Here is a 27926-nt window from a genome sequence, read left to right on the forward strand (position 1 = left end):
AAAAAAAAAAAAAATCCTCCTCTCTGCATTCCATGTAAGTCAGAGCTGGGAATCTCTGGGAGGACATTTGGGCACTGAATTATTGTGTCCTCTGAGAGAGCAGCTCAGCTGACAATTCCCACAGCAAAAACTCTGAGTATTCTGTCCTGGTATTTTCAGCATCAGGAAACTCAGCTGAGTTTCCCATGTGCCCCTTAAATCTTTCCACAGCCAGACAGCTCAGCAGCAACTAGCACAAGTCACTTGTAAGCACAAAATACTCCCATGGTACAAAAGCAGCACTGCCCACATGAACAGCATTACCTGAGCAGGACTCAGAGCTCACATCTGAAGGTCTGCTCACCTCAGAAATTCTTACATTCAATCATATCACAAGATTATCTTCACAGGATTTTGCTAAGGCACTGCTATTTCTTCAGCCATTCCATTACTTGAGGTTTCAAAGCACTTTGTCACATTCAATAGCAACTATCCAAGCTCCAAAATTGCACAATTGATCTAGCACACAAAAAAAAGGGAAAATATTTTAACTAAAGCCTTTTATTCTATACAACTGTGAAACATCATTTACCCTTCTGGCATTGCAGACTCTTCCATTAATCTTTCCTGTTACTGTGTTTTGGGATGGTTAGAAAGAAAAATAATAGAAGGAAAATTACAACCTTGGCTGATTTCAAACAAAAAATTACCGTGAGCAACTCCAATGTATACAATAGGACAGGAAGACAACCAGGAAACAAAACACAACCCAAACAGTGCCTACTGGAACAGACATAGACCCTTGCTATTAATAAATACAAGTCAGGACAAGTTACCAATAAAAGTTACAGTTCTGTTTAACCATTTAATTCACAAATAGCACTAAAAATGTGCAGTTAAAGCCCGAGTGTGTCAAACTAAGCATACACAGAAATGGGGATAAAAAACTGAAACTGACTCTCAAAAGACAGGGGAAAAGACATGCTAGCTTAGGTCTGAACCATGGTTTTGTCTAAGCAATGAGCTTGTTTTGCTGGGTTAAAAGTGCAGAAGGGAATGACTATTTGACTATATTTTGACTATTTTTTTTCAATTAAAACATGATGAAAAATATTTTACTTTTTGTCTGACCAATACAGTCCCAGTAATATAATTTATTGGGACTTTCTTTAGGCCTCAACCTAAATCTTGATCACAAGATACAGGAAGGGCAAGAGCATGTGTCTCCTGAAGAAACTCCAATAATATACTGCCCCTTGAAGGCACTTGTGCTTCTGCTTCAGACAAGAGTTAATTTCTACACCATTTCTCTACAAGGATTTGTAATTTGCTCTGGCTAAAAATGGTTTTCTGGGATATCCCCACATTTTCTCACAAAAAGCTGAAAGGCCCTTACCCTCCCTCCCTCCCCCCAATAAGTTAAACTTCTATAAAAGATTACCATGAGCCTATGACAGTCACAGATTTTTAGAAATAGCAGTGAAAACAAGATCGGCATAAATCTCTAACAAAAAAACAACGGCATATAAAACCTCTGAAAAGAAGAATCAGTATTTTTATCTCATGAATATGAAATCTGCTGAGAAGTTTCTAAAGTTTAACATTAAACATATGAAGTTATATTCAGAATGGTTTGAAGTTTTAACAAAATGCCACATACTTTTGGAGCACAGTTACCGAAAATTAGACTAGTGTGTCTTTAGAACACCTAGGACACAGTGCAGGAAGTAGTTATATATATTTAGAAAAAAAAAAAACCTCTAAGTTGCTGCAAAGCATGTTCACTCTATTATGATGCACAGCATCACTGGACTCACCCTGCTCTGATATTTTTCTAGTGTTCTTATCTTGCATGTCAACAGCTCTCTAAAGCAATTAAAACAATGCTCATGTTAACCCTTGGTGTGCAATTAAATGGGCCAATTCATTCAAGTATGCAATACCTACTTTCTGTGTGTTTTTTCTTTTCCAAATTTCTTCTAGTGGTAGAAATGCTTAAGTAACCTGTGAGAAATCATTGCTGGAACTTTATGAATGGAATGTACTAGAAACACCTTGTGTGCAGTTCTTAATTACATTGTGAACAGTGACTAATATGGTCAAACCAGTTTGATACAGAACATGAGCAGATGAGGGGATTATGTTCTGGAAAAAAAAAAAACAAAAGCAAAGAGGAAGCAAAAGTCTGCACTGGGTTATCATCCACTCTCTGTACACCTCACACAACACGAACCATTCAGGGACTTCCCATCTCATTGACTGAGACTAGGACAGACTTTAGTTTAAGTCATATAGATTTTTTTTTTCCTCTATATTACAGGTCTATTAGTCACTTCAATTTAATGTTTACTTCCCGTCCATACTGAGGCATTAGAAGTCTCATCTACTTTAGGGGTTCAGTGGGCTGCTCTAGAACTACTCTTGGAACCAGCACAGTATGGTCAAGTAAATAATGACCCCTGAGGGTCCAGGCTGCCCTCACGTTGATTTCTGGCGGTAGTGAAGCGTCAGGTCCCCACCACTCTTCCAAATGAAGTGCTTTACAGTTCGAAGGTCCATGTTGGGGTCCAAAACCTAGGCAGCAAAAAGACAGCTTTTAGTCCACAAGACTGCTAGACTGGCAGAAATTCTGAAGAACAACACACTCCACCTTTCACAACCCTGTGGGTGAACTGGTATCAGCATATGAACTTATCAGGTATAAGGACGAACCATGCAAAGGCTCAGATTTTTCAATTAGCAAGTGAACCTGATGCATTAATGAAAGATGTTAGCAGCATAACTAGTAATTTCAGGTTACAACCACCTCCTCAGTACCTAACCTTCATTACACTTATTAGGAAATTAGTGGTTGTGGACCAATTTTGAAAACTGCTAAAAATGCAGAATTCAAAATTTTCCAGAAATGCTAAAAATACAAAGTCTATGGAATTGTATAGAGTCCATTTGTTGGGTAAGAGTAAATAAGCTTGAAAATGTCATGAGTCAGACCAAATTAAACAGATTTACTAGAAAATTTACTAACAGATTTACAGAAAAAACTTTCATCTGCCTATCTACAACTGTCTGAAACTTGTGTCAAGAACTAAGTTAACGTGGTATCAAAACATTTACTTAGTTTCACAGGTAACAGATAATCTGAAGCATATCTCAAGCTCAGTATTCAAAAATTCACAACCAATTCACTGCTAGGCCTTGGTTTTGATCACAGGGAACTTACCTGGTCCTGGCACAGAAGTTCAATCTTCTCCTCTGCTAGCACAGCAATGTCCTCCTCCTTCTCTTGTTCTCCTGCTTTCTCATTGTTGGAGGAGCTTGTTGTCTGAGACTCATTATCCAAGTTTATGATTTTCTCATACACATGCTCCATCACCTTTCTCACCTGAAGCATGTCACTGGCTGACAGTCTGTCTCTATAGGAGTTAGAGAAGTTAGTCAGGAAAAATCTTAAGAAACTGTATTTCTTATCTCCACAATACCTTAGCTGTAGCAAACTGTGCAACTACACAGAGAACATCTTTATATTTCCTAATAATAAATTAGCAGGATCATCCAGAATAGCATGACCTATACCACCTATTTATCCAAAGATTCACACAGCAGAAAACTCAGGGAAGTGGTAAGATATTCAAAAGACTAGATAAAAATCTGCATTGATTTCTAACCTACACAGCTCCCAGTTACAGCTCATGTGACTGGCAGACTAGTTTGCATTCCCTACTGTCAGCTTTTGTTCCTTTTCCTTGTAAAAAACAATTATTCATTGCTGTTAGCAACAGGAAACAAAGCTGTGGTTCTGAATAGAGTAACAATCTATAGGTTCATCTGTTTTCTGATCAAATACCACAAAAGACAAAATCTCATTTCAGTAGTTAGTTCTTAGACATTTCTTAGCATAAACTTTAACAACTGCCTGTTGAACCCACAAGAAATCTATAGTTCTTTTAAATATTCTGATATAACTTAATGCTTTAGAACAATGCTGCTAAATGACCAAAAACTTTTAGAAATTCATCAACCACAAAACAATTCCCTAGAAAGTCAAAGAACTGGTTTGGTGGTTTTTTTGTTATTTGTTTGGTTTTTGTTTCTTGAGCTTGCAGGTTTTTTTCTGCAGTTTTGATAATCAAGCTCGCATTACTTACTTTTTTAGAGTTTTTGCCCCTGATGATGAATGAGGTTGGAGGTAGAAGGGAATCTTATTGAACTTGGGCATATTTTTCTAGAAGGAAACAAATTTCAGAATGTTAATTTAGGATAAACTGTTGTCAGCTCCTATTGGCTGCAGCTGCTATGTGAAGTATATTCAGCTCCTAATTATCAAAACCCGTGAGAGATTCTTAATCAACTTCCCCACCACAGCCAACTTCCAAATTACTCATACTCCTGAGACACTTCAATTTAGATGATGCACAGATCATCTAGCTTTTGAATATAAATTATCATTTATTTCAAAGGCAATTAGATAGTATCAAAAGACAGCAGCAAAATGAAGTGTATTCTCTGTTCCTGAGTTCCTCACTTGAAAAGGATACCAATTATGCACAGGAATTTGAATTCTTTATCTACAGTATAACCTATCAAAAGAAATTGAGCAAAAATACCTTAACTGGACATATCAAAAAATGATGCATCTCAAAGGGTCTTGATTACAGACCTTGAGGCCATTTATTTTACATACAAACAGAGCAAAAATTTAAAATGTAATTTCAGATACTGCAAAGTTAATTGCAGTACATCTTAAAAAAAAAAGCAAAATTTATTCACCCAATACTTACATCCACAGTGATGTCAATTACCCATTGTGGCACCGTTTCATTAAGAAGCATGGATTCTGTTTCACCTCCTGAATCCCGACATAACAACCTGAGACACAGAAATAACCTTTATTGTAACAACAATTACTGCCATTTGCATTAAAAAGCTTTCAGGAGAGGTCCTGCCCTTTTAATGGGCAGGCAGCTTGAACTTTGTTAGCACCACAAACTTACTGGGAAAAGATCACTTGTTTTCTGTAAAGATCAGAAAGAGCTGTAGGAAGACAGATCCCAGAGCAGGATCTCAGGAGACTATGGCTGTGACACAGAACATTTATGAAAGTACTTTGCTCTGGATTGTGTTATGTTTTTGTGCTGAAGTACAAAACTGTCAGGAAAAGGGAAAAGCATTTGGCATAAAGCAATTCTCTTCTCCTTGGGAAAAATGAGCTTTGCATGCAAAGCATCTGCTAAGCCCTCACTAAAAGAAAAGAATAAAACCAATTTTAAGATGCAATGACGCAAAAAAGCCACATTGAATTTTATAAATTGCAATGAGGGATTTTGTCAGAGTCCTGCAAGCCACCTTTTAGGTCTCATAAGCACAACTTGGTCCCTCCAGTGGGTCTTTTCAGTGTTCTCTTGAGGAAGAGCTGTGTAAGAAGGAAGATCCAACAGTAGAGAATGGAGGCAGATATTAAGCTGTAGTTACAATGCAAATACATTGATGCTACAGAAAAAAAGTCAGTTTTCCAAGCTGAAAATTATTTCCCTCTTGTACTGACCAGTTTATGGACTGAAAGTTACATCATTTTTGGGCCTATTCAGCTTGGGAAACAAAACCAACAAATCAAACATCCCCCAGCCCTTAAACTTAAAATCTTCTACGTAAGTTAAATATCAAACTTCACAGTGTCTGCAAGTTCAGCACTTGTTTTGCAGCACTGTTAACCTGTTTCTGATGTACCCCAGCTAGGTTTTTCAATGCAGAGGGAAAAGTAATAGAAGGGTAATTAGTACACACACACTGCAATACAGAACCTGTGCTCCTTCCTGCCAGAGATTAGGACCTTCTACTGGATCAGCAACTATAATATTGGGAGTAGAAACCAACTCTCTAATGAGTAGCAGTTCCTGAGTAATGCTCAGAGACCAGTAGAACACACAAGAATCTAAAGCAGCACAATTTCATGAAAAACACAGTTTAATGTATCAGTTTGCAGAAAGAGGGCAGCCAAAAATATTACATACAACTAAGGACTATACACAATTCTTACTGCTTTAAAACCCCACACCTTGCTGATGTTCAAACTCACAGGCTCAGCTGGACAATGCCAAATCATCATCAACAGCTGCTTATTTTGCTTTGTCAAGGGCATGTATTGAACGTACAGAACAGATCCAGTAACATTTTTTATAACATTCCTACTTGCACAAAGAAAGTGACTGTTTAGCCACCAATTTTAAAGTTTTTATACCTGAACAAAGTGCGTCCTCCAGCCTCACCAAAAATAACTGGTGTATGTGGTGGCACTTGGAAGTATCCATTTCCTTTCTGGACTCTGTTCTCCTGCTCCCCATTTACTGTTGGAAAAAAATCCACATACACAGCAGTAAGACTGCACTAGGCCTTAAAATTGGGCATATATTCCACTTACAGCAAATGTATTCAATAAATTAAGATTGTAAGCTTCATGAAAAACAAGAAAATCCCCACTTCCAAGATACAGCAAGTATATAAATAGAAATACTAGAGAGTAGCAAGATCAGTACAGGTTTGTTTAAGGCCTATTTCAAAAGCCTTCAAAAAAAGGAAAATAGAGCCCAGGTGCCAAAACCTGATTATGAGGTTTTTTCCCATTTCATTTGTCAAACTAAGCAATACTAATATCAGAAATCAACTAAAGAGACTCTGTTGAGACAAGACTGTTCTTCCTTCTACAGTGACAGACAGAACCCTGAAGGCTGTTTGCACTGCTCTTGTACCTGGATTTGCCAGATGTCAAAACAGTGTACTAGGAAAGCTCAGATTCGCAGTTCCTTGAAATTCCTGTGTTACAAATTCAATTTATTACAGCTAGTTAGAGCAGTATGGTCTTTGTACACTGAAGAACCTGATTCTGTATCAGGTGGATAGGACAAGATTAAAGAAAAGTTAGCATTATTTATGCACCTCTTGAATAGTGCTGCTTCTCATCAGTAGGTATCTTGAAACTATGTAGAAGAATTTAGATTCCCCACTTGCACTTCAGAAAAATCATGTTCATTACACTGTAGCATTTAGTTACATATTTGAAGACGTTGAATTCAAGCAATGTAAGAAATTGAAATGGCACAGACTCATGGGATTAATTATTCCTCAGCTTCCTAACCAGAAACACATGTAGTCAAAGAAAGGTCAGAAATTGTATTAAGCAAAGAAATCAGAAAAGAAAATCTATATTGGAAGGGGCAAACATGATCCTGAAGTTACAGCAAGTGAAAAATCCTATAGTTTGAAAGATTTCTTCATAACACTTCACAATTGAGAGGAACAACATTGCACATGTTTTGTGTTTACTTAAATTCTTTTCTCCACAAAAATGCCAGTGTCCAACAGGTACACTTCACCTTTTCAAGTCACTGCTCAGTGCCAGTTTCCTATTTTTTCCTTCTTTTGGAATGGAAATGAAAACTGATTCTGTTGCAAATACTCTAAACATTCCACTAATCCACAATTTTACACAGGAATAAGCAGTGCAGCATCAATGTTCCAACAACACAAAAGCCTGTGAGTGACACTTCTCATACCTTGCCTGTCTCTAAGCTGTAAACTGCCAATACTCAACAGTCTGAGAATCAGCAACTTGATCCAGAAGAGTCTGCCAAGTGCTCTAACCCACCATGGAGACCAGTTTTGAAAGAAGAAAGCAACTAATTCTTGGCACAATCTTGTCACGAAGCAGCAAGATATGCTGAATGAACAGTTTTCTTAATTGCATCATCTATCTATAGAAAGTAATTTCTTAATCACCAAAGATAAGACTTTTCAGTCAACTCTGAATTGGGTTGAATTGATTTCCAACTCAGGAGTTACAGTTTCTTATTTTGCCAAATGCAGCCCCTATAGTCACATGGCTGTGGTTTTCATCTAATGCCTGATTAGGCTTAGCATTATTGCCTTAAAACACCACTCTAAGGTGTTTTCTATAGACCTACTCCATGTATAACAACACCAAAAGTATTTTTTCCAATAAATCTTCTATTTTATTATTTTGTTCATATTACCTAGAAGAAAATTGGAATTATGTCAAGACAATACTGGCTAATGTTGGATCATTAACTGAATCATTGCTCTTTACTGTCATTATCTACTGTTTCTTTTCCAAGTCAAGCCTTAGTTTGCCAGTATTTGTTTTTCATCATTTTTCTGTAACTTCAGAATCATTTATTCATCTACTTTTTTTACAGACAGACTTCTTAAGGTTTTTGCTGACACTTTCAGAAGTACAACACACTTTCTAGTGAAAAGCAAATTTAGAAGTGCTGAAAAACATTAAGTTTATAATGCATAGAGAGACAGGTGTAAGACAGAAAATCATGTATCTGTTTAAAAAACAGATACATAAACAATGTGAGGACAACTAATAAAAAAGCAAGACATTAAAACACTAACCATGGTTTATCTCATTTTCTTCTTCATCCATTGGATTGATATGTGTTCTAGGCCAATACTCCAGAAGTGCTTGTAGCAGAAGCCCTCCAAGGTTTACTGTCAAGACACAGAGAGGAAGAACTTCAGTCACACAAGAAACATAGGCAACATTATCTCCATTTGATCCACAGCTGAAAATTCTGAAGAGTTTGAGCATTTCTGCTCCCAAAGCAAACTATTTATGGGCACAGAAATCTGCTTGTCACAATCTGAGAGCTGCATGTTACAATCTTTCAGGAAAAGCTGATTTTAGAATCCCTGCTGTTGGATCACTCATGTGCTGTAACATTCTCTACATTAGGTTATAACTACTTTTTCCCTTTTGCTTCTTGAAGGCTTAAAACAATTAAATATAAAACCTGAACAAGACTGACACGTTTCAGTAAAAAGGAAATACTGTCTTTGGAGAACTTGCTACAGAATTTAGTATTTAGATAATAAGCCCCCAAATCCAACCAGATACTGACATGTGGCACTGGAATATTTCAAAACATATACATCGCAATTTATTCTGCTTTTTCTCTTAAAATAAACCACTACTATTAGTTAAAACTTACATTTTGGATCAGAACCATCTGGACTGCTAAATCCAGCATCCTTTGCTGAAACCCAGGCTGCAAAGCAGTCACTTTCATCCAAAGTAATTGTCAACATCTGTTGGCAAAAGACCATGAGGAAGAGGAATGTAATAGTTGTTTTGGATTAAGCAAGTCTATAAATTTCTAATTTCGTTCATACTTAGCTGGGGATACAAGCCAAAGAATTTCTAAAAGCATGACAGCACACTTTGTCTACCAAACTGTATTAATTCATAATTGCTATTGGTGACCCATATCATGAAGAAAAGATTAAGTTAAAAAGCTGTTATTCAAATTATTAAGAACAGAGGCAAAACTTGCCCTTTTACTTGAAAATAAATTTAACCCATCAGATAAACAATGAATGTTCTTCTAACTTTAACAAACGAAAACCTTGGTGAACAAACAGTACATGAAAAAGTATAAAATATGACAAAAACAATAGGTTTAGGAGTTGTATCTCACCCCAGTTTTCAAGTCCACTGAGAACCAGTTTGGCACATAGACCATTTTAAATCTCTTCTTAATTTCTTCTTCAAAATCTACTTTCCCAAGGTCTTCAACTTTACAGGCCTGTATACCAAAAGGAATGTACAAATACTGACTCTTATCAACACCTCAGCTCTTTCCCTTGATTTTCATACACACTTGGAATGATTGTGACTTATGATCTCTCCCTGAGCACTGCAGTCCAAAAACATACGAGTTAAAGGTTAAATCTTTCTCAAAAAATGGAACAATAGCTTATACAGAAGTAATTTTTATTCTTTCTTTATCTCTGAGGTAGTGGCATCAAGCCAGTAGAGAGGTCTGGAAATATTACTTCAGATTACTAGAAAATATTTTCCCTATCACTGAGTAGACTGCTGTCTTCTAATACCCTCTGTCTTTTTTCTCCCCATCAGTACCAATATTTCACTACTCTCCACCAAACACCAGTATTTGCTGCAAATCAAGCAACAAATTCAGCTCAACCACTGCAATGGGAACAGCTGTGAGTGAATTTCTGTGCAGATGCTTTATTTGTTTTATTTTATACTTCTATTTTAAATGTTCCTTATGTAATTCTGTTAGCATCCGAATTATTATAATGCACTTGCAGAGTCATCCTGAAACACATTTTAAGCAAACACTAAGGATTGCAGCCTTGAAATTCATTCCCTCAAAATCCAGGAAAAGTTACAGGAAGCAAAGACTGAAGAGTGCAGCTACAAGGAGGAAAACCTCCCTCTCTTTTTCCAGAATCCTCAGTAAAGTCTCAGCTTTTGAGTGAAGGGATCTTACACAGAAGACAACACTGACCTGGCAATTAATTCCACCTCTACAGTGAGTATGTATTTAAACATATATTAAGTGACACTTCTCAAAGCCTTACTAGGAAAAAAACCTCAATGAAAGTAAAAATTAACATTAGCATTTGACTTTGGTCCTGGGATCTAACACTGCACACTTAAAAACATACTGAAAGAAAAGCTATTAACTTTTCCAAAAGTAATCTAGGTAACTTTTAGTATAAATCTGTATCTTCCAACTTTATTTCTTTTTTTACTTCAGTCAGCATTTCAGTTAGTTGCCTGATCATGCTTTACTTCATTACTGATCTTAGACGGTACACTGTATAGTTCAAGATGAAGAAAATATTTATAATTTAAACAGAATTTTGCCAGAGAAGAAATTGCTGACCATCTCACTGATCTAGGATTTGAGTCCTTTCTCTCTGCATTCTTCCCCCTCTCTTCTGACCAATCCTTGGGTAAAGCAAAAAAGAAATGTCCCACCAAGTCTCCCTTGTCTCACAGAAGTAAAAAAGCACTAGGCAGGAGCCAGGCTTCCTTCTGTTCACTTTCCTGCCATTCCTGCCTTCCTTACTTACCAGCTAATATGACCCTTCTTTGAAACAAACCCCCATCAGAACAGACATTGCTATTTCCTTGAAAAAAATTCAAGAGTCTGAATTTCAAGAGAATGCAGATGCCAGCCTCACTTCAGGCAAAGATGCAGAAAAGCTCAGAAATGCCCTCTCTTCTTTCAAAAGGCAAACTTGGTATGATATCCCAGACAGAAAGATGACTTTCTACCACAGGAATATACACTAATATAAAAGTGGTACAAAATAATTAATCATCCAGCAGCAGAAACTTAATTTGAAATTATATACTTACCTTCAAGACATCCCAGTATGCCACATTATTATTTGTGTCTTTGGTTAATATGTGTCTCTTGTCATTAAGAATGTGGCACTGAATAATACTAGCACCCCCTGGCAAACAAACAAGAATTAAGGTTACTACAGTCTTTTTTTTTCCTAATATCATATTACATTAAATTGCATAACATGACATATGCTGTGCTTTGGTTTCACTTTTTTGTGTAAGACTGGGATGTTACCAATGTTTAAATACAATTTTAACTGCAAACATACTGGACAGACAATAAACACATTGTTCTGGTTGAAATCACAGCACCTAGTTTTTAAGAAAACTGAGTCAATCTTAATGCTCTATCATTTCTTCTAATGATAACAGATTTTACAAGGTCCTCTGCAAAACAGCTGGTTACCTTTTATAACTTGGTCAGGCTGTGTACACAGGGGTGGTATTGGATTGGTACAATCATTATCATAATCTCCTGATGCTCTAAAATTATGGATTCCCTTCAAAGTCTAAAGAGAGAAAGAAAAGGACACATTCATAATAATTTATAAACTCTGCTTATCTGTGAGTAATGACTGCCAGTTCACACTGCTATTTAGATGTTAACTACCCAGTCCCAAGAAAGATTTTTTTTTCTAAAAGCAGCATAAATAGAGAGCAAAGGAAGTAATTCAAAGCTTAATGCCTTTTGATCAATTTCAATATTAGTGTTTTGTGATTTATTTTAAAGAAAGCTTACAGATCACAGCACATCCCAATCAAATTAAAAACAACAACCCAAGAGTTCCCAAACCAAGACTGCAAATCCCATGACTACTCAATTGAATTAACTGTCAATTGTTAATTCACAGTCTGGAAAATATATCACTTACCCATTTATTCACAGAGGATTTAGTTGTCGCAACCCAAAGTGCTGGAGGAGGATCAGCTGATCTATCAAGTTCCATCTAAATAATGAAACAAACTTTCAGTCATGCTTAACTTGGTTTCCCTTTGAATATTCCTATTGTCTTGTGTAGACCTGCTCCCATAATTTAAACTATGTCAGGAACAGCACCAGTTTGTTTACTGCAGAAATACGAAGTTTAACGAAAAGTAGCTAAGCTGAAATTTCTGAAAACCCAGAGGAATCATTACAAATATTCAACAAATGAATTCTAGACATGTACAACAGTAGATGCAATGTGTATAAACACACAGTAGTTAAAGTTGCTTCTAGCATGATGCAATCTTGTCTAATGGACAGCTTGATAAGTACAGAATTTCCTCAATTACTTTGTGTTTAGACAATTCATATGGTTAAGATGAGAATGTCAGAAGTTCTGCACTAATGAAAAGGCACAGCTTGACACATTTGGCTCTGACATTACAATTCTTAGACATTAATGAAGCACGGTAGCCAAGACTAGAGACCTCTTCCAAACTCTTTACAGCTGACCAGAGCTTCCATTTCCCATTTTGAACTGAAATTTCTCTTATTCTGACTTTTTCAGAACTAAATTAAAGTATCCAGGATTTTATTTGAACACACTGTGAGTTAGAGTTCACTCACAAGGTAAAGCAGATTGCTTGTTCCTATTGGTATCTGTTTCAATTGCACACTCCTCATACACCTGCAGGTTCCAAGCTCATGTCACAGGAGTTACAGACAGCAAAAAAAAATTTTCAAAAAACAGTCTCTGAAAGATTTAGACTTATGCACAAAAACAACATGTTTAGGTGTTCAAAATACCCACAACCAACTTTACTCCTCATTCCCATGAGTAAGTAACAGATTCTAACACAGTCCTGTGCACATATGTTGCTGCCAAGCAAATTCCATTTTTGTACAAAACCCTGGCAATGCCAACTCAGTTTCTTGAAACTGTACTAGAGCCTGGTAAAACCAACTTCTTATGTCTGCAGAATATTTAATTTCAGTAATATCTGAATTTTCATATTTTAAGTAGCTACCAGGCATTCACCTTCTTTTGACAATTAAGCTTCAGATGCAATTTAGCAGACAAAGCCAATCTGCTGAAGATGTGGTATAGTAAACACTTGTTAGCCAACATGAATTCTTTCATCGATTTATACCTCAAGCCACTGTTTCATGAAGCAACATGCAATTACCCTTTTATACTGTGAGGATGACAGAGCACTAGCACAGGATGCCCAGAAAGGCTTCGAATTCTCCATCCTTGGAGATATTCAAGCCATCTTAATGTGGTTCCAGCCAAATTGCTCTTGGGCAAGGGAGAGTGGACCAGATGATCTCCAGATATCACTTCTAACCTCAAGCATTCTGTGATTCTCTGAATTAAACTCAATTACCTTAAGAACTGGTGCCTTTTCCTCACAGATAAGCACACGGATGTCAGGATTTCGTAAATCTGTACAATAAATCTTCCTGTCTCTTCCTCCTGAATAAACATGAGTGAAGGCTTCATTGACCTGCAGAGCCCAAACACCTTCATCATGGACTCGGTACGTGGCTATGCACCTCTGCTGCCCAAGGGACCACAGGCGGATTGTCCCGTCAGAGCTGCCTGAAAGACACTGAGCAACAACCAGCACACTTCAGTCAACCAGGTATTTCAGTTTTTAAAACATTTTTTCCCCTTTAAAAAGCTTTGATAATTCATGGCTGTATTTTTCCATTAAGATGGTGCTAAACAAAACCTGGCAGATAACAGCTCCAGTCACAATTTCTAGTGTTTTATGTAAACAACAACATCCACACCTAGAAGAACATGTAATAAAACACATCTTTCACCCATCAGCCTGCCTCCCTCAACCACTAAATATCTGTAATCTATGACATTAGTCCATTTCAATGTAATTATTTAATGACATTTCTGCTTTCTGTAAAATGCCTTTGTCTTGGGTGTAAGCACATACCTGGGTGCCATCTCTGTTCAACAACAAAGCTTTGACATTGTCCGTGTGCCCTTTGAGTTTCATTAGTTTTGCACAAGTCCTTGGATCCCAAACCCTTAGAACCTATGGAAACAGACATTGCATAACTGGTATTAACACCATTCTTCACACCAATGTGTTTCCTCTGCAGAAATTAGGTCTCTCCAAACAAATCAACCCTTATTCTAAACACATGGACATCCATCAGTGAAAATGTATGTCAGAACAAGACAGACATAACTATATGCTATGCAGCTCTAATAATCAGATGTGATCTTCTCTTGATTTTAATTTAATTTATTCTGGCTTTTTCTGTCTTCTTAAAGAAATTAAAAGAATGGAAGTGACTGGAAACAGGGCAGGCATGATGTGGGCAAGAAAAGTTATTCTGAGAATCCTCTGTGATGTTTCACTAGTGTATCCTATTTTCATTTTTACATTATCTTGGAAATAAAATTCTCTCAAGGTTAGACTAGGTAAAAAAAAAAACAAACCAAAACCAACTCACAGAGACCTAAGCTTGTTTCACCTTCCTTTACAACAAAGAGCAAGGGCTGTCTCTTGGGAACACTTGAGCTTCATTAGCTCACTTCATTTCCCACCTCCTGCAGGGATCTTGCAAATTGCTGGCACCTTCTTTCCTACCTGCAGCAACTGCTTCAGTCTTGATAATCATCTGAGTCATGTGTCCTCAAAATCAGAGCTCTTGTGGGGAAATGTAATGATCTCTGACAAAGAGGGTTACACAAGATGATCTGATTGTCTCCCCCATGTATTAAAGCTCTATGGATACATCACATCTTCAGACTGAGGCAGGATTTGTATCCTACACTTGCACTCCCACTTAAAAGAAGTGTCTGCCCTCACTATTGAAAACACAAAAGCTGCTACAGACATGACATTGAAAATGAATAAAATTGTCTCTTTATACTAAAATCAAACTGAAGGGAAATGAACCTTACCAAATTTTGCTTACCTTTTCAGTGGACCCTGATACAATAACTGTTCCCATTTGATTCATTGCAAGGCTGTAGATTGAGTCTTTGTTCCCACTCAGGGAAGAAGCTATTTCAAAATAAAAGTTACATTTTCAATTTCAATGCTGTCATTTGAAAAACATACTTATTCACTCAAAACTGTTGACCCACAGAGATAGTGCCATTCTGCCCCATACACAGAGTTGCTTTAAGAAAGACTAAAGTCATCATACTGCTAGGAAACCCACAAGCTAATCCTTAATCTATTACTGCATAAAAACAAAGTAACCCCTCAGACTGGTGGTCATTACAATCTTGCTGCCCTTTTGGCACCACAATTCTATGCCAGGACCATCAAGCTACTCTTGCTCAACAATTTTATTGGAGTATGACACTTGTGATCTTGTAACACACAGCATTTGGATTTAAGTGCAGAGATATTTTGCAAGCCAAGTAACAGTAAAATTCTTTATTTTATATTAAAGGCTGCTCTCCTAGCTCAGCAGAGATGCAGAGAAGTTGCACTGCAGCACTGAAATGTGTTATTTGAGCAGGGATGCTACCTCTGCATTTGTAAAAACCATATGGCAGCTCCTTAGCATCACACCTACCATCAGAGCTGAATTCTATACCATCCAGCCTAATTCACTTGTGGAGATTAAAGTACCAGTCCCTCAACTGGGAAAAGCACAGACAGCAAATGAAAACCATCTATTTCGAGAGCACAATCAGGCATTTCATCAAGATTTAAATCCATACCATCAGCATGCCAAGAAGGCTGAGAATAGCAACAAACTGCATGGCCAGCAAAAAATGTGAAACTTCACACAATGATTTATTTATATCATAGAGCTAAGTTTCCAACACAGGATTTGTAACTTAATATCATAATGTAATATCCCATTTTGTCACAGTGGAGGAACCTGTGTCAGGGGAGGTTTAGGCTGGATATTATGAAAAGGTTCTTCCTCCAGAGGGTGGTTGGGTATTAGACAGGCTCCCAGGGAATGGTCACAGTCCCAAGGCTGCCAGAGCTCCAGAGTGTTTGGATAACACTCCCAGGCACAGGGTGGGATTCTGGGGTTGTCCTGTACAGGGCCAGGAGTTGGAGTCAATCATCCCTGAGAGTCCCTTCCAATTCAGGGTATTCTATAACTCTATGAAGAATTATGCAGCTTTACTTCAGGGTCCTCTTAGCCACTGGTTAAAGCTATCCAAATGCAAACTGTCAAATGAAATCTATTATTTGGAGCTAAAATAAACTGAGAGTCTTCCCCCTGTCCCCAGAGAACAGCTAAAAGCAAAACACAGAATTGAAAACTCTTAAAGTTAGCACACTGTTCAACAACCATAATAATTTAAGAAAGGATAATATACAGAGCTATCAAAAGCTAGATAAAGAGACTCTTAAAAGTACAGAAGCAAAATTTATGCCAGAACAAAAGCAAAGCTCAACTCCACCCTCTTCTGGAAAGGACTACCTCTCAAAAGCTAAATCTCTCCACTTAATTTGAATTATAGCTCTGCTGACTGGCTTCTTCTTAATGCTAGCTTGTGTACACTGCTTCCAGGTAATTAGACAGAAAATTAATGCACAAGAACAATCTTCATTTGTACTCTGAAAAAATCAATACTGTTTGAAAGGACTTAGAAAAACAGGTTTTATAAGGACATATACTGTGTTCTTCACCATAGAAATACTGTTACTGGGGAGCACTAAAATAATAGAAAAAAACCCCTCTGCTTTCTCTTCCTCCTCCTTATGAAATATTTGTGTTCCTACTCTAGAAATGCAAATTTCTCCCTGTCACCTTAGAGGTAATGTCTCCACTTCTATTTGATCTTGGGTTCAAAACAAGCACCAGTTCCTCAGTACTCCCCATCTCCGTTTCTAATTCACTTGAATCATTTAGGTTCTGTATCACTGTTACACCGTACAAGAAACATTTTTAGTTTTTTATTATTCCACAACCAAGTTTTCCTGTGAGCTCACAAATACATTCTTCCTTCAAAAAAACTGTTCAAGTAGAAGACATCAAAACTTACAGTTACCAGCAAAGTTTGGCTATAAAATAATTTTACTTTCAGTGAAAGAAAAAGAAATAGAAGGATTTTATATTTCTGGGAAATATAAATCTCTTTAGTTATGTGCAATCATGTGCCATCCCAACAGCATTCTGCAGTTCAACACAGCTCTCTAAAGCCATCTCTCTTCCAAAGGCTACTCAGACATGTCAGCACAAGGCTATACTTGAATTAAAAAGTCATGTAGACAACAAATGCAAAACTGACAGTTCTGCCCAGCAGGTGCACCTTTGATTTTAGAAGCTATCCAATCCATAAAATTAACACACCATTTAGAATTAGCCAAATACAGTAAATAAAAAACCCACACCAACACAAGTACAGGCCTGCCTCTTATTTATAGTATCACGTGTTCCTAAAATGTTTTAGGAATATGTTGTGCCAATTCCAAATTTCAGTTTTGCTGATTTTCCTTGAGTCCTTCCTAACCTATGACTGAGGAAGCAACTGGATTTATTTTAAAAAATTGTCGTGTGGCACTGTGCAAGATGGTTCTGTTCTTTCCCAATGCACACATGAGACTGCTATTCTTTAAACTTCTATCGAAGCGTAACATGAAAGAGGTCACTGTAAACACAATTTTTCCAACCTACCTAAAAAGCAGCAAAGTACACTGTGGTCACACTAGACCCTCTTTCCCAAAAGATCTACTGTAAAATAGCCAGTAGAAACCAGGATGACATGAGCCAGATGTTATTCACTTAAATCCAACTGAACCTAAAGACTGGTGTGACACTTCCCAGAAGAGACACTTAACCAGCTCTACCCTGACCATTGTAAAAAAGGGAGTGTTGGAAGTGCTGCATAAGGAAAGAACTCACAATTTACCATAATGCCTTTACTGGGAGAGAGAAGCAGGAGAGATGAATTCCTAGAAGATGATGGTGACATTGAGAATTAACCCTGATGAGTAAAATCTACAATTTCCCCTTGCCTTCCAGTCCCTACTGAGTTAGATCTCACAGGTATATTAGCCACATATGTAGTCAGTGCCTCATATTACTATGGTTTCTAACTTGGTTTATCTAGTAACTATTCTTCTGACAGAGATTTGATAAATGTATCAAGTCCTGCTTTAGAAGCTGCACCACCTGCTTTTCTCAACATCTATACAAACAAAAACCAAATTCCAAATTACAAAACACGGAAAACACAGGAAAAAATAAGCTAAGAGAACATTTCTATAAAAGGTTAGTTGGGAAGCCAAAAGCTTCTCAAGTTAAATCTCTATCAAGTTTCAGAGAAACCAGCACATCACAGCTCAGGAGAAACAGTTCAAAGAGGCTTGTCCTCTATCCTAAATGCCATGACTGTTGGCTGCTCCAGATTTCCAGCTATTATGTAACAGAACAAATGGACTGAATGCATACAAAACCCACCTACAAATTTCTTGCCTATTTTTTATGTACAGATTGAAACAGGCATGCATAGTTTTGAACTGATCTCACATATTATGCTACTCAAAATGCATTGCATTTGCCTCCCCTCCCCAGACACCTACTTGTGACAGTGTTATTTGAGGCAGTCAGTGCTGTGAGAGTATTTACATCCCAGAGGAATATCTGTCTGTCCAGCCCAGCAGATGCTACCAGCTCCTTATCTTTTGCATATGCTAAGGCTTTCACATAGTCCTACAATAAAGTAAATGCAACAATATGACTCAACAACATTATCCTTTTGAGGTCTACATCTCAATAATTGTAAGAATGGCAGTGATCACACACAGTATTTACAGATAATGTTTTTCACCTTATGCGTCCTTAGTGTTGACATGCAAAATCCCTTATGTGCATTCCACACTTTAACAGTAGTATCTGAAGAAGCAGATATCACTAAATTGGAAAGAATAAAGACTAAAGTTTAATGGCTTATATATTACTTTAGAGCATATTTGTACTACTCTAATTTGTTTTTCAAAAAAAACATTAAAACAATCATTTAAACACACATTTCAATTTTCATTAAAACAGCTGCTTACACGGTTTACCAAATTTACAATATACATCATAAATTAATTTTACATGCTAAGAAAAGAGAAAATAATTAAAGCAGCACATAATTTACTTGCATACAGTGTCTGAATACTGTAGTTCTGAAACTTTTGAGTACTTACATGTTTTGCCATTGCAGCAGAGCACAATGTCATTTACCCAATCTGTGTGATGTTCCATAGATGCTATATAAGGGTCTTGCTGCAAATTAAGAAAAACAAAAAGCTCATCACAAATGAAGAAGACTGTGATTATCACATCCTATTGTGATATTTTCTTCAACCTTCACATGGATCCAAAGTTTCCTAATGCAGAATTGTTTGAAATCACTATTGCAGAACCCTTTTGGGAGAACTACACAGTTATGTAAGATACCACAGTATGAGCAACATCAAAACGATTTTGTGATCACAGTAATTGGCAGCTGTTAAAAACCATGAGATATAGCCCTGTAGGCAGCTTACCAGCAGGATAACCTGGAAAAAAAAGTAGTTTAGACCCAGGAAGTCTCTCCTGACTGACCTTGTGCTGATTGACACTCCATATCCTTATGATGGAGTCCCGGCCCGCCGTGAAGAGTCTGTTTAATGCTGGGTCCAGCTGAAGTGCATTCACCCCGTTTCGGTTGTACTTCTCCACTTCATCTCTAATCACATAGGAGACCTAAAATACATTTGCACAAATCCAATTATGGTATTAAGATACTGACTTGGCCATAAAAATCTGAACATTTCATCTTTGTGAGGTTCTTGAGTAGAAAATATTAAAGAGTTTAATAAGCATAGTCTGTCAGTGTGAGAGTTGCCAGCACCACCTGAGTCATTTCCCCTTGAAAATAGGGAAGAGTCATAGAGAAGATTCAGCAGTGATAGAACTGGAGCCCAAAAGACTCTTTAATCATTACAACTTAAGCTTAGCTAGACCCAGAGAATCCTCAGGTCAATTCCCCGCTGTGTGTAAATATTCTGGGTGATCCTAGACAACACACTGAGTCTGTCTCACTTCCCAAGTGGGTTCCACAGTTTCTACAGCTGGGATGACAATAGCTCCCAGCCCCACAAGGGAGAGGATATGGTCACCATGGCTTACAAAGCACTGAAAGACTGCAGATACAAATTCAGGCTATTTCAGGTGCTATTATTTTTACACCAATTTTTTACGAACTACCTACCTGCCAATATAATAAGAAACTCAAACTCTTATGCTCTTTCAGATAAATTACTCCCTTAGTTTCTTTCCTTCTGTATTTGATGGTACTGTGTGTAACAGCTATTTCATGGATTTGTTCAGAAAACCTAAAAGGAAATTTCAGGAGACCCTGAAAGGCCACAGCACTCTCCATTGTTAGCATTCAGTAAACACAATTCTAAGGTACTGCAGCTTCTTCACAGCTACTGCACTCACTTTCCTGATCCCTGGGTTTACACAGGGTTTACACACTACTCTGAGGAAAGCCCTCACACTGAGGGAAAAGGAGGGGAAGCTGTCAGTTATGCATTGTCCCAGATTCTGTAAAATATAATCAGAACAAGGTAAAATTTCATGCTTGGTATAATCAAATCTGCTCAAAGCAGGAATCATCTGGATACACAAGTACCAGTGTTTTGAAAATGTTTGCAGGGAGTAGTCTTAGGCTAGAGATCTGAAAGCAATTTTTCACTCCAGTAACTGTGTTAGAGTAGTATAAAAAAAACGTTTTCCAGATCAGATCTCAGTTACACAAAATAAAACCAATAAATCAAGATGTTCAGTGGTCCTTATCACTGAAGACATATTTTATAGCAGCTCAGATTCTGTACCACAAGAACTGACAGGTCCATTTGGTGGATGTGGGCCAAAGCTCCACTGAATTATCCCATTCCCATGCAGCACAGCCAGAAGACTGATGCTTCCAGAAAACACATGTCCAGTGCTATTCTGTTTGAGAAACAGCTGCAGCAGCTCTACAGACCAACACTGCAGGATCACAGTTAAGAGCCTCCTGAATCTTTCTGCCTTAATACTCTCCATTACCATTCCACAAGTCCTTCACTACACTCATTAATGTTACATCCCAATGCTCTTAAAGACCTTCTGTCAGGCACTCTCAGCCCTTTTAGTACTACAGCTCTTCCTCCCAGTTTTAGATTGCGTCCTCATTTCCAGTACTTGCAGCTTCTCTCACCCATTCCAGACTCATCCATAACATTCTTGCTATCCATGCTCAAGTTTCCACCCACACACAGCTTCAGAGACGTTGCTGAAAGAAGACACCATCAACCATGCAGAAGTGTTATGTTAAAACACTTGAAGTGTTCTACTTGAGGTATAATTTCTTTGTGAGATGCAGGGAGCAAGATGTATGTGCCACTCCTTACCTGGGCTTAATCACATCATGTCTATATTGCTAAGAGATCCACACAGACTGTGCATAAAATAATGTTAAAGTCAAGTTTTAACATGACACAAACACAAGGCAAAGGGATGCCCATCAAATCCATGCTGCTGTCAAACTCTTCGAATAAAGCCAATGAAAACATTTAGTTAAAAACACTAAGTGTGAGTAGCTAAGACACAAACCTAGAGGTCAGTAGACCAAATTTGATGTATGTTAGTAGAGAGAACAGTATTTTCCTGACACAGTATCAGGCTCAAGATCAGCCTAGCCCTTCAGCTTTTTATTTCCTAACTGCTAGCAATATATTCTTTGAGAAATCCTCAATTTTCAGATTTATTCCTCTTCTGTCAGTCACCTCCCATATTTGTTATATTTTCAGGTATAATTTAAAAGCTCTTCATTCCAGACATAAAGCAGATTGTCAAACTATGTTAGTCACCTAAGCATGGTAGTGCTTATGCTTTTCACACTTAACAATGTTACTCTTTTTAATTTAAAGGAGCTCAAGGAAAACACAGCCACAAATACTTAAAAACGCAAGAAAAGCAAATGATGGCTTCCTTTAGTAAACAAGGTACTTTTCTTACATGATTAGAACTTTCACAGGACTTTGGAAATTGAGACCTATTTCCTTCCATTACACTAATGTTGATAGAATTAAAATCAACTCCACCAAATGCTGTTTTTCCCTCACCCAAAGGCATGATCAGGGGAGACAGCCAACCATTTCTCACTACCAACAGTACTGAAGTATTCAAAGCTCAAAGTCAATTTGCTCTTTACTCCTTGTAATGGCTTCAACATATTAATTGTGTAAAACACCTCTTGGTGAATATTGTTTTTATTTTAAAAGAACTGTGACAAAGAAGTTCTATTGTTTATTGTTTCATAGTAGATCTGAGCTGGATCTCAGCAGCAACTGAGCAGGAAACTCAACATCATCCTTCATTCTCCCTGTGAGAAACTTGAGAAAGTAACACTGCTGTAACAACTCAATTAAACAAGATTAAAATCTTACTTTTCTTTTTTTTTTTTTTTTGGTGTAAATATGAGAGATCTTTGACAGAAAAAAATATGGCAAAACAATGAAAAGAGCTTGACACAAAATTCCCCAGCAGTGACCGCTACAGTTCACAGAATTCAATGAGTTACTTTTGTCTCTCCTCAGACCTACAACTCTACCAAGTGTTATTTACAATCCACGGAAGGAATAGTATACTTGTCCTGATAATCTGTCTTTAAAACTGAAGGAATAAGGGTAAGAAGAAAAACAAATCCCTTTTTAATAAAGATGAGGTAATGATAACTTCATGTAATGGAAAGAAACTGACAGGCATTTTTCAATGATGGAAGTAATTCTAATCCAAATTAAGCATGGGTTCCATTAAATTATTTTTAAAATTGCTAATACTAAAAGCACAAGCAGAGAAAATTAAGATGTGAGAAAATTATTTTGTGGTCAGCAAGTTGATGAGACACCACATCAACATTTCAAACAAACACTGCAATTTAAGCACTTGGCTAAGGACATGGCAACCCATTTGTCCTGAGAACAGCATGAAGTGAAAATGACTATAGCAAAAAATGGAATCTCCAACTCATTTTGGAGACCTAATGATATCCAAGTAACTGTTAGTCGCGTACATTAAAAATACTTAATAAATGTATTTTCTCACCCAAAATAAAAAATGTTGAATGGTCCACTTCTGCTAACCAGTCATTGAGGCTGAAATAAACATCTTGTATATTAACAAAACTAGAACAAGACACACAGCACATGTGGCTGAACTAAAAATAAACCCATGAGACATTTGCTGAACACCACATGGAACCCTTTGGAAACCGAAATACAACACCAGAAGCATCCAGGCTTGTACTCAAATGTATTAATTTTATATTAACACAAAGGGAGAAAATTAAGGGCCCCCCAAAAACTCTTGAAAGGCTGTGGAAATGCATGGGGACATACAAATGGATCAATAAAAGCAACAGCAAGCTGACTAAAAGAGCTGACACTTGTGTAAGAGTGGTGGACACACAGCCAAGTCCACAAAACAAAAACATTCACTAATAAGAACAGAGGAAGAATGCTGATAATTCACATATGGTTCTCCATATGGTTCTCCACTGGGGCGGGGGGGAAAGGTGAGAAAATGCATTTTGTTTGGTTGTGGTTTTGAGTGTCACTTAGTACAGAAATAAGATATATTAGTAGCTTTAGTAAGTATACAAAATAAATATATAAAGTATATATTCAAGCCGGTATGTACACTAACATACCTACACAACATAAAAGCAATAATCTTTTGGCTGAGGAGAAACTACTGCTATAAAATTCTCCTGTGCTCCTGGAACACATTTTCTCACTGTGAAGTACCAGATTGTGCCTGGTAAGGGCTGTGGAGGTCCCCAAGCTCTCAGTGGCATTCTCTCCACGCAGCACAGGCTGGAGCACATCACTGCTGTGCCCTTTCCATCAGTGCACAGAGCCAGGGGCAAACCACAGACACAGCTATGGCTGGGCTATAGATCACCATGGCTTTATTGCCACCATGGTCTCGGAGGTGCAGGGTTTGTGGGATATGAAACATTTTACTAGCAACAAAAGCCTTTGAATTCGACACTGCTGTGGCTTTTATAAGCTCCCATAATGAGTAAGAACCTTCCACAGCAGCCCTGCACAAACATCACAAACATCCACTCATTCTAAAGAGTTTATGGGATTCAGTACTCTAAATGGATCAGGATTAATCATTTTAATGACTACCTAAGAGCTCCAGAGATAAAGCTACTGCCAACAGATAGACTCATCCATGCAGGAAACACACTGTAAGTCCTGGAAGAAATTCACTTGGCTTTGTGTGCCAAAATGTATCAGCTGATGTGGGATCATGTTACCCTTGTTACATTACATGCCTTATAACAGATTTTATCTTCACAGATGGGTAAAATCTGCTTTTAAAACATCCCACCAAACCATGTGGAGGAACCACTAACCAGCTGAGCTCTGAGGACACTTATTCCTTGTTTCTAAGTGACCAATTAAAAAAAAAAAAAAAAGATATTTCTCAAAATCACAGAAGGTTTCCATGAGATCTGAATTTAATCAAGAAAGAGATAAGCAGCAGTGAAGCACCAAGGAAAAAAAAAAACATTGCTTTACTCTCTTGGTGGAGCATATGTATCCCTAAAAATATGGTTTTTAATTAAGGAGACTATTTGAATTTTATCAGGGTCTCCAGGCTCTAGAATAAAAGTAATGGAAGGCATTAAGAAGCTAATTTTATGCTTTTACAATGGAATCAACACACTTGCTATTAGATTGCTTAAGTATTCTATGTGAAATAAACATGTATGTAACTATGACTTTTACATTTATTGTACATAAAATATAAAAATAACACAGATATCAAATCTAGTAAATTGCAGTATTAGTGCACATATATGAAAAATCTAATTCTAAAAAAATAATAAAAAAAAAAATCACAGAATGGTTTGGGTTGGAAGGGACCTTAAAGATCATCTCATTACAAACCCTGCCACAGGCAGGGACACCTTCCACTATCCCAGGTTGCTCACAGCCCCATCCACCCTGGCCTTGAACATGTCCAGGGACGGAGATTTTCTTCTCTACAGTCTTATTCTGTACAAGACTTAAAGACAGAAAGTGCTCAACACTCATGCAATCATATTATAAGGATACTGATCCTTTCATGGCAAAATTCCCATGGGTTGTCAACAAGTTTTGAGTGTGGGGATAAATTTATTCTGTTCAGGGAGCAAGTTTGGGAGAGAAGTTATAATGCAATCCCTCCAGGGCTGCTACTTCAAGGCACCTGCTGAGAAGTGGCTTCATCTTGACTTAATCCCCAGGATGACATCTGAAAGCTGCAGCACATGGCCAGCAGCACTGTCTGACACACCTCTGCATCCTCACTCCCTTCCCAAAGCAGACATCCTCTTTCCTGCAACCTTCAGACAGGCAGGGCTAAGCTTAACAAACACCTGCCACTGGACATTTCAAATGCCTGACTCCCATTTAAAGAGTTACATTTCTTTCCTTTTTCTATCCATGGAATTTGTTTCGAGGCTTAAAACATCCACTCTGATTAAAACCTTAGAAACTACAATTATATGCAGGAACAGCCTGAACTCACTATTTTGGATGGTTTAGCTTACCAGTAAAACAGGTGCATCCAAGATAATAATAGTTCTGATTTTCATAAACTTCACCCAGCTCTCCTGCCATGTAAGGAAACAAATTGCTCCATGCCTGAGAGGTGTCTTTTGTAAAAACCTCTTCTTCCAGCCTCAGAGGTCTGGAACAAATTTCTCCAACTCTATCTCTCTCTCTCAAAAGCTTAATGCAGAAGCACCCTAAAGGCTCAGCCATTGAGAAGTAAAATAAATCAGGAGTGGTTTTGATCTTTCCAATAGCAGACTTACAGTGCATTGGCTAAGACAGATCAGTGCAGCAGTACATGAAGTGAAAAAATACCAGATAACACAGTGAGAACAGACAAGAAGACATCATAAGCCAGCACAAAATCACCTGTAAAAACAAGCTTTTGAGCTAAGTAGTGCTTGGAAAACAAATATAGTAGTAAAAAAAGGACCAATGTGCTCTTTGATGCATGTTGCTGTCAGGGAAATACTACTTCATAAATAGAACTACATTAAACAAATATCAAGGTGTAATAAAATCCCCCTCTTTAGGTGTGCAACTTGCAAAAAAACTCGATTATGGCACAGGCAATTAAGTCAACAAAGGGATATTATACTCTGGATTCTTTGTATTTTAAAGCATGTCCAGTTTTGGTTTTTTTTCTGGTAAGGTAAGGGAATTCTTTATATAGAATTGACAGAGTGCTTCCCTTAACCACAGAAAACACTAAATGCTCTAAAGAGATGTACATTTCCTCTGTGTGATAAATGATGTGTCCAAAAAACAAACCCACCTCTGTTTTGAAAGCTCTTAATGCTATTTCAAGCCTAATCAATATTTAATTTGACCACACTGGACAGGTAAAGCTGAAACTTGCATTTGCCACCAGGCAGCTTTGCACATTGATAAAACATTAAATCTTTTCCACAGTGAAAGCTGTAAAAACATCTAAAGGGCTGGCAGTATCACAAACAAGAAGAGTGTGGGGGACCATAAAATAAAATAACTTTCATGACTTTTACTGTATAAAAAGTCTTGACTTTTTATACACACTTTGTTAATTCCAGTCTCCGCCAAGGCTGCAACAATGTACCCATAGCTACACGTGAGCCCAAACCACAGTCTAATTCTTTCTCAGATGTGCTGAGAATGTCTACACCCACCTGACTGCCTGTGCCATTGGTTTCCTTCAACAAATGCTGCCTGGAGCTGGCAAGGAATACTTTTGAATTCGGGGAAGAAAAAGCCCTGCTCCTTGCTCATGTGTGCAAAGGGCCAGAGGATTTCACAGAGACTAAACAGAAACAGGAGGCAAAGCAGATCACAGAGCCGTGGAATGGTTAGGGCTGGAAGGGACCTTAAGGATCACCCAGTTCCAGTCCCCAGCCGTGGGCAGGGACACCTTCCAGCAGAGCAGCTTGCTCAGACCACCGTCCAGCCTGCCCTTGAAAAACTCTAGGGATGGGGCAACCCCAGCTTCACTGGGCAAACCATCCCAGTGCCTCACCATACTCACAGTAAAGAATTTCTTCCTAACAGCTAATCTAAACCTCCTCTGGCACCGGACACACCGGCGGCAGGAACCTGCACCTCTTTGGCTGCTGGGAGCTCAGGTTACACCCGAGCAGCTCCGGGGGCACCGGAGCTCAATTCACCTCCCGCCGCCTTCTGCCGCTCTTGATGCGAGCTGCTTCAGCTCTGCCTCCCGCGGGCTGCGGAAGCCGGCCGCGCTGGGCAGCGAGCGGCAGCCCATCCCCGCCGGGCCTCAGCGGCCGTTCGCCCGCCACAGCGCCCGGGGAGGCGTTGGACAGACCCCGGCGGCCAGCGGCGCTGCAGCCCTCCCCGCGGCACAGTGGGCGACTGCGCCGCCCTAGAAACCCCGCAGACCTGACGCCCCGCCGCCGCTGGCGTGGCCGGCGAGGCTCCGTGCTCCTCCCGAGCCGCCGCGACCGCGCCGCGCCCTCACCTGCACTTTCCGCCGCCCCGCCGTGTTCTGCCGGTGATGCGCCGCCATCTTGTATGTTGACACTGTGGCGTCATATCCGACCGGAACTGCCAGCCCGCCCCGCCGGCAGGAGCCTTTTATATGGGAGCAGCCGGGGTGGGCGTGGCTAGCGAGGAGCGGCCACAGCGGGGTGTGCCTGGCGAGCTCGGCGCCGCCATGTTGCAGCCGCAGGAGGAGGTGCCGCTTCAGCCCGCCGGCGGGGCGAGCGGGGCTCGGCGCTTTGGCCACTTTGGCCACTTTCCGGGTCCTGCTGCTCTTATCGGGTGT

The 27926-nt window shown here is 38.6% G+C and overlaps 1 protein-coding gene across 1 annotated transcript; it reads right to left on the minus strand.

The window, feature by feature from the left end:
- Window positions 1-524: 524 nt before the first annotated feature.
- Window positions 525-27767, minus strand: WDR48 (WD repeat domain 48). Its single transcript, XM_085050193.1, has 19 exons — window positions 27621-27767; window positions 19635-19775; window positions 19235-19313; window positions 18871-18953; window positions 18623-18752; window positions 15036-15124; window positions 14042-14143; window positions 13475-13699; window positions 12034-12108; window positions 11568-11670; window positions 11171-11268; window positions 9474-9581; window positions 8988-9084; window positions 8392-8487; window positions 6215-6320; window positions 4758-4845; window positions 4125-4201; window positions 3200-3392; window positions 525-2553 (listed from the first exon to the last, which is right to left on the minus strand). Exons 1-19 carry the CDS (start codon window positions 27666-27668, stop codon window positions 2458-2460), a joined length of 2034 nt encoding a protein of 677 aa, XP_084906319.1. The 5' UTR covers window positions 27669-27767; the 3' UTR covers window positions 525-2457.
- Between the last annotated feature and the right edge of the window lie 159 nt (window positions 27768-27926).

The sequence above is a fragment of the Lichenostomus cassidix genome, chromosome 2, assembly GCF_008360975.1.
Source record: "Lichenostomus cassidix isolate B80296 chromosome 2, HeHo_3.0, whole genome shotgun sequence".
NCBI lineage: Eukaryota > Metazoa > Chordata > Aves > Passeriformes > Meliphagidae > Lichenostomus > Lichenostomus cassidix.

Excerpts from the sequence above, each read along its gene's own strand:
- WDR48 (XM_085050193.1), bottom strand. The coding sequence starts at position 27,668 with ATGGCGGCGCATCACCGGCAGAACACGGCGGGGCGGCGGAAAGTGCAG. Across the intron at positions 19,314-19,634 it reads GGAGTGTCAATCAGCACAAG|CAAGACCCTTATATAGCATC; the intron begins GTCAGTCAGGAG and ends CTTAATTTGCAG. Across the intron at positions 2,554-3,199 it reads AACTTCTGTGCCAGGACCAG|GTTTTGGACCCCAACATGGA; the intron begins GTAAGTTCCCTG and ends TTTGCTGCCTAG.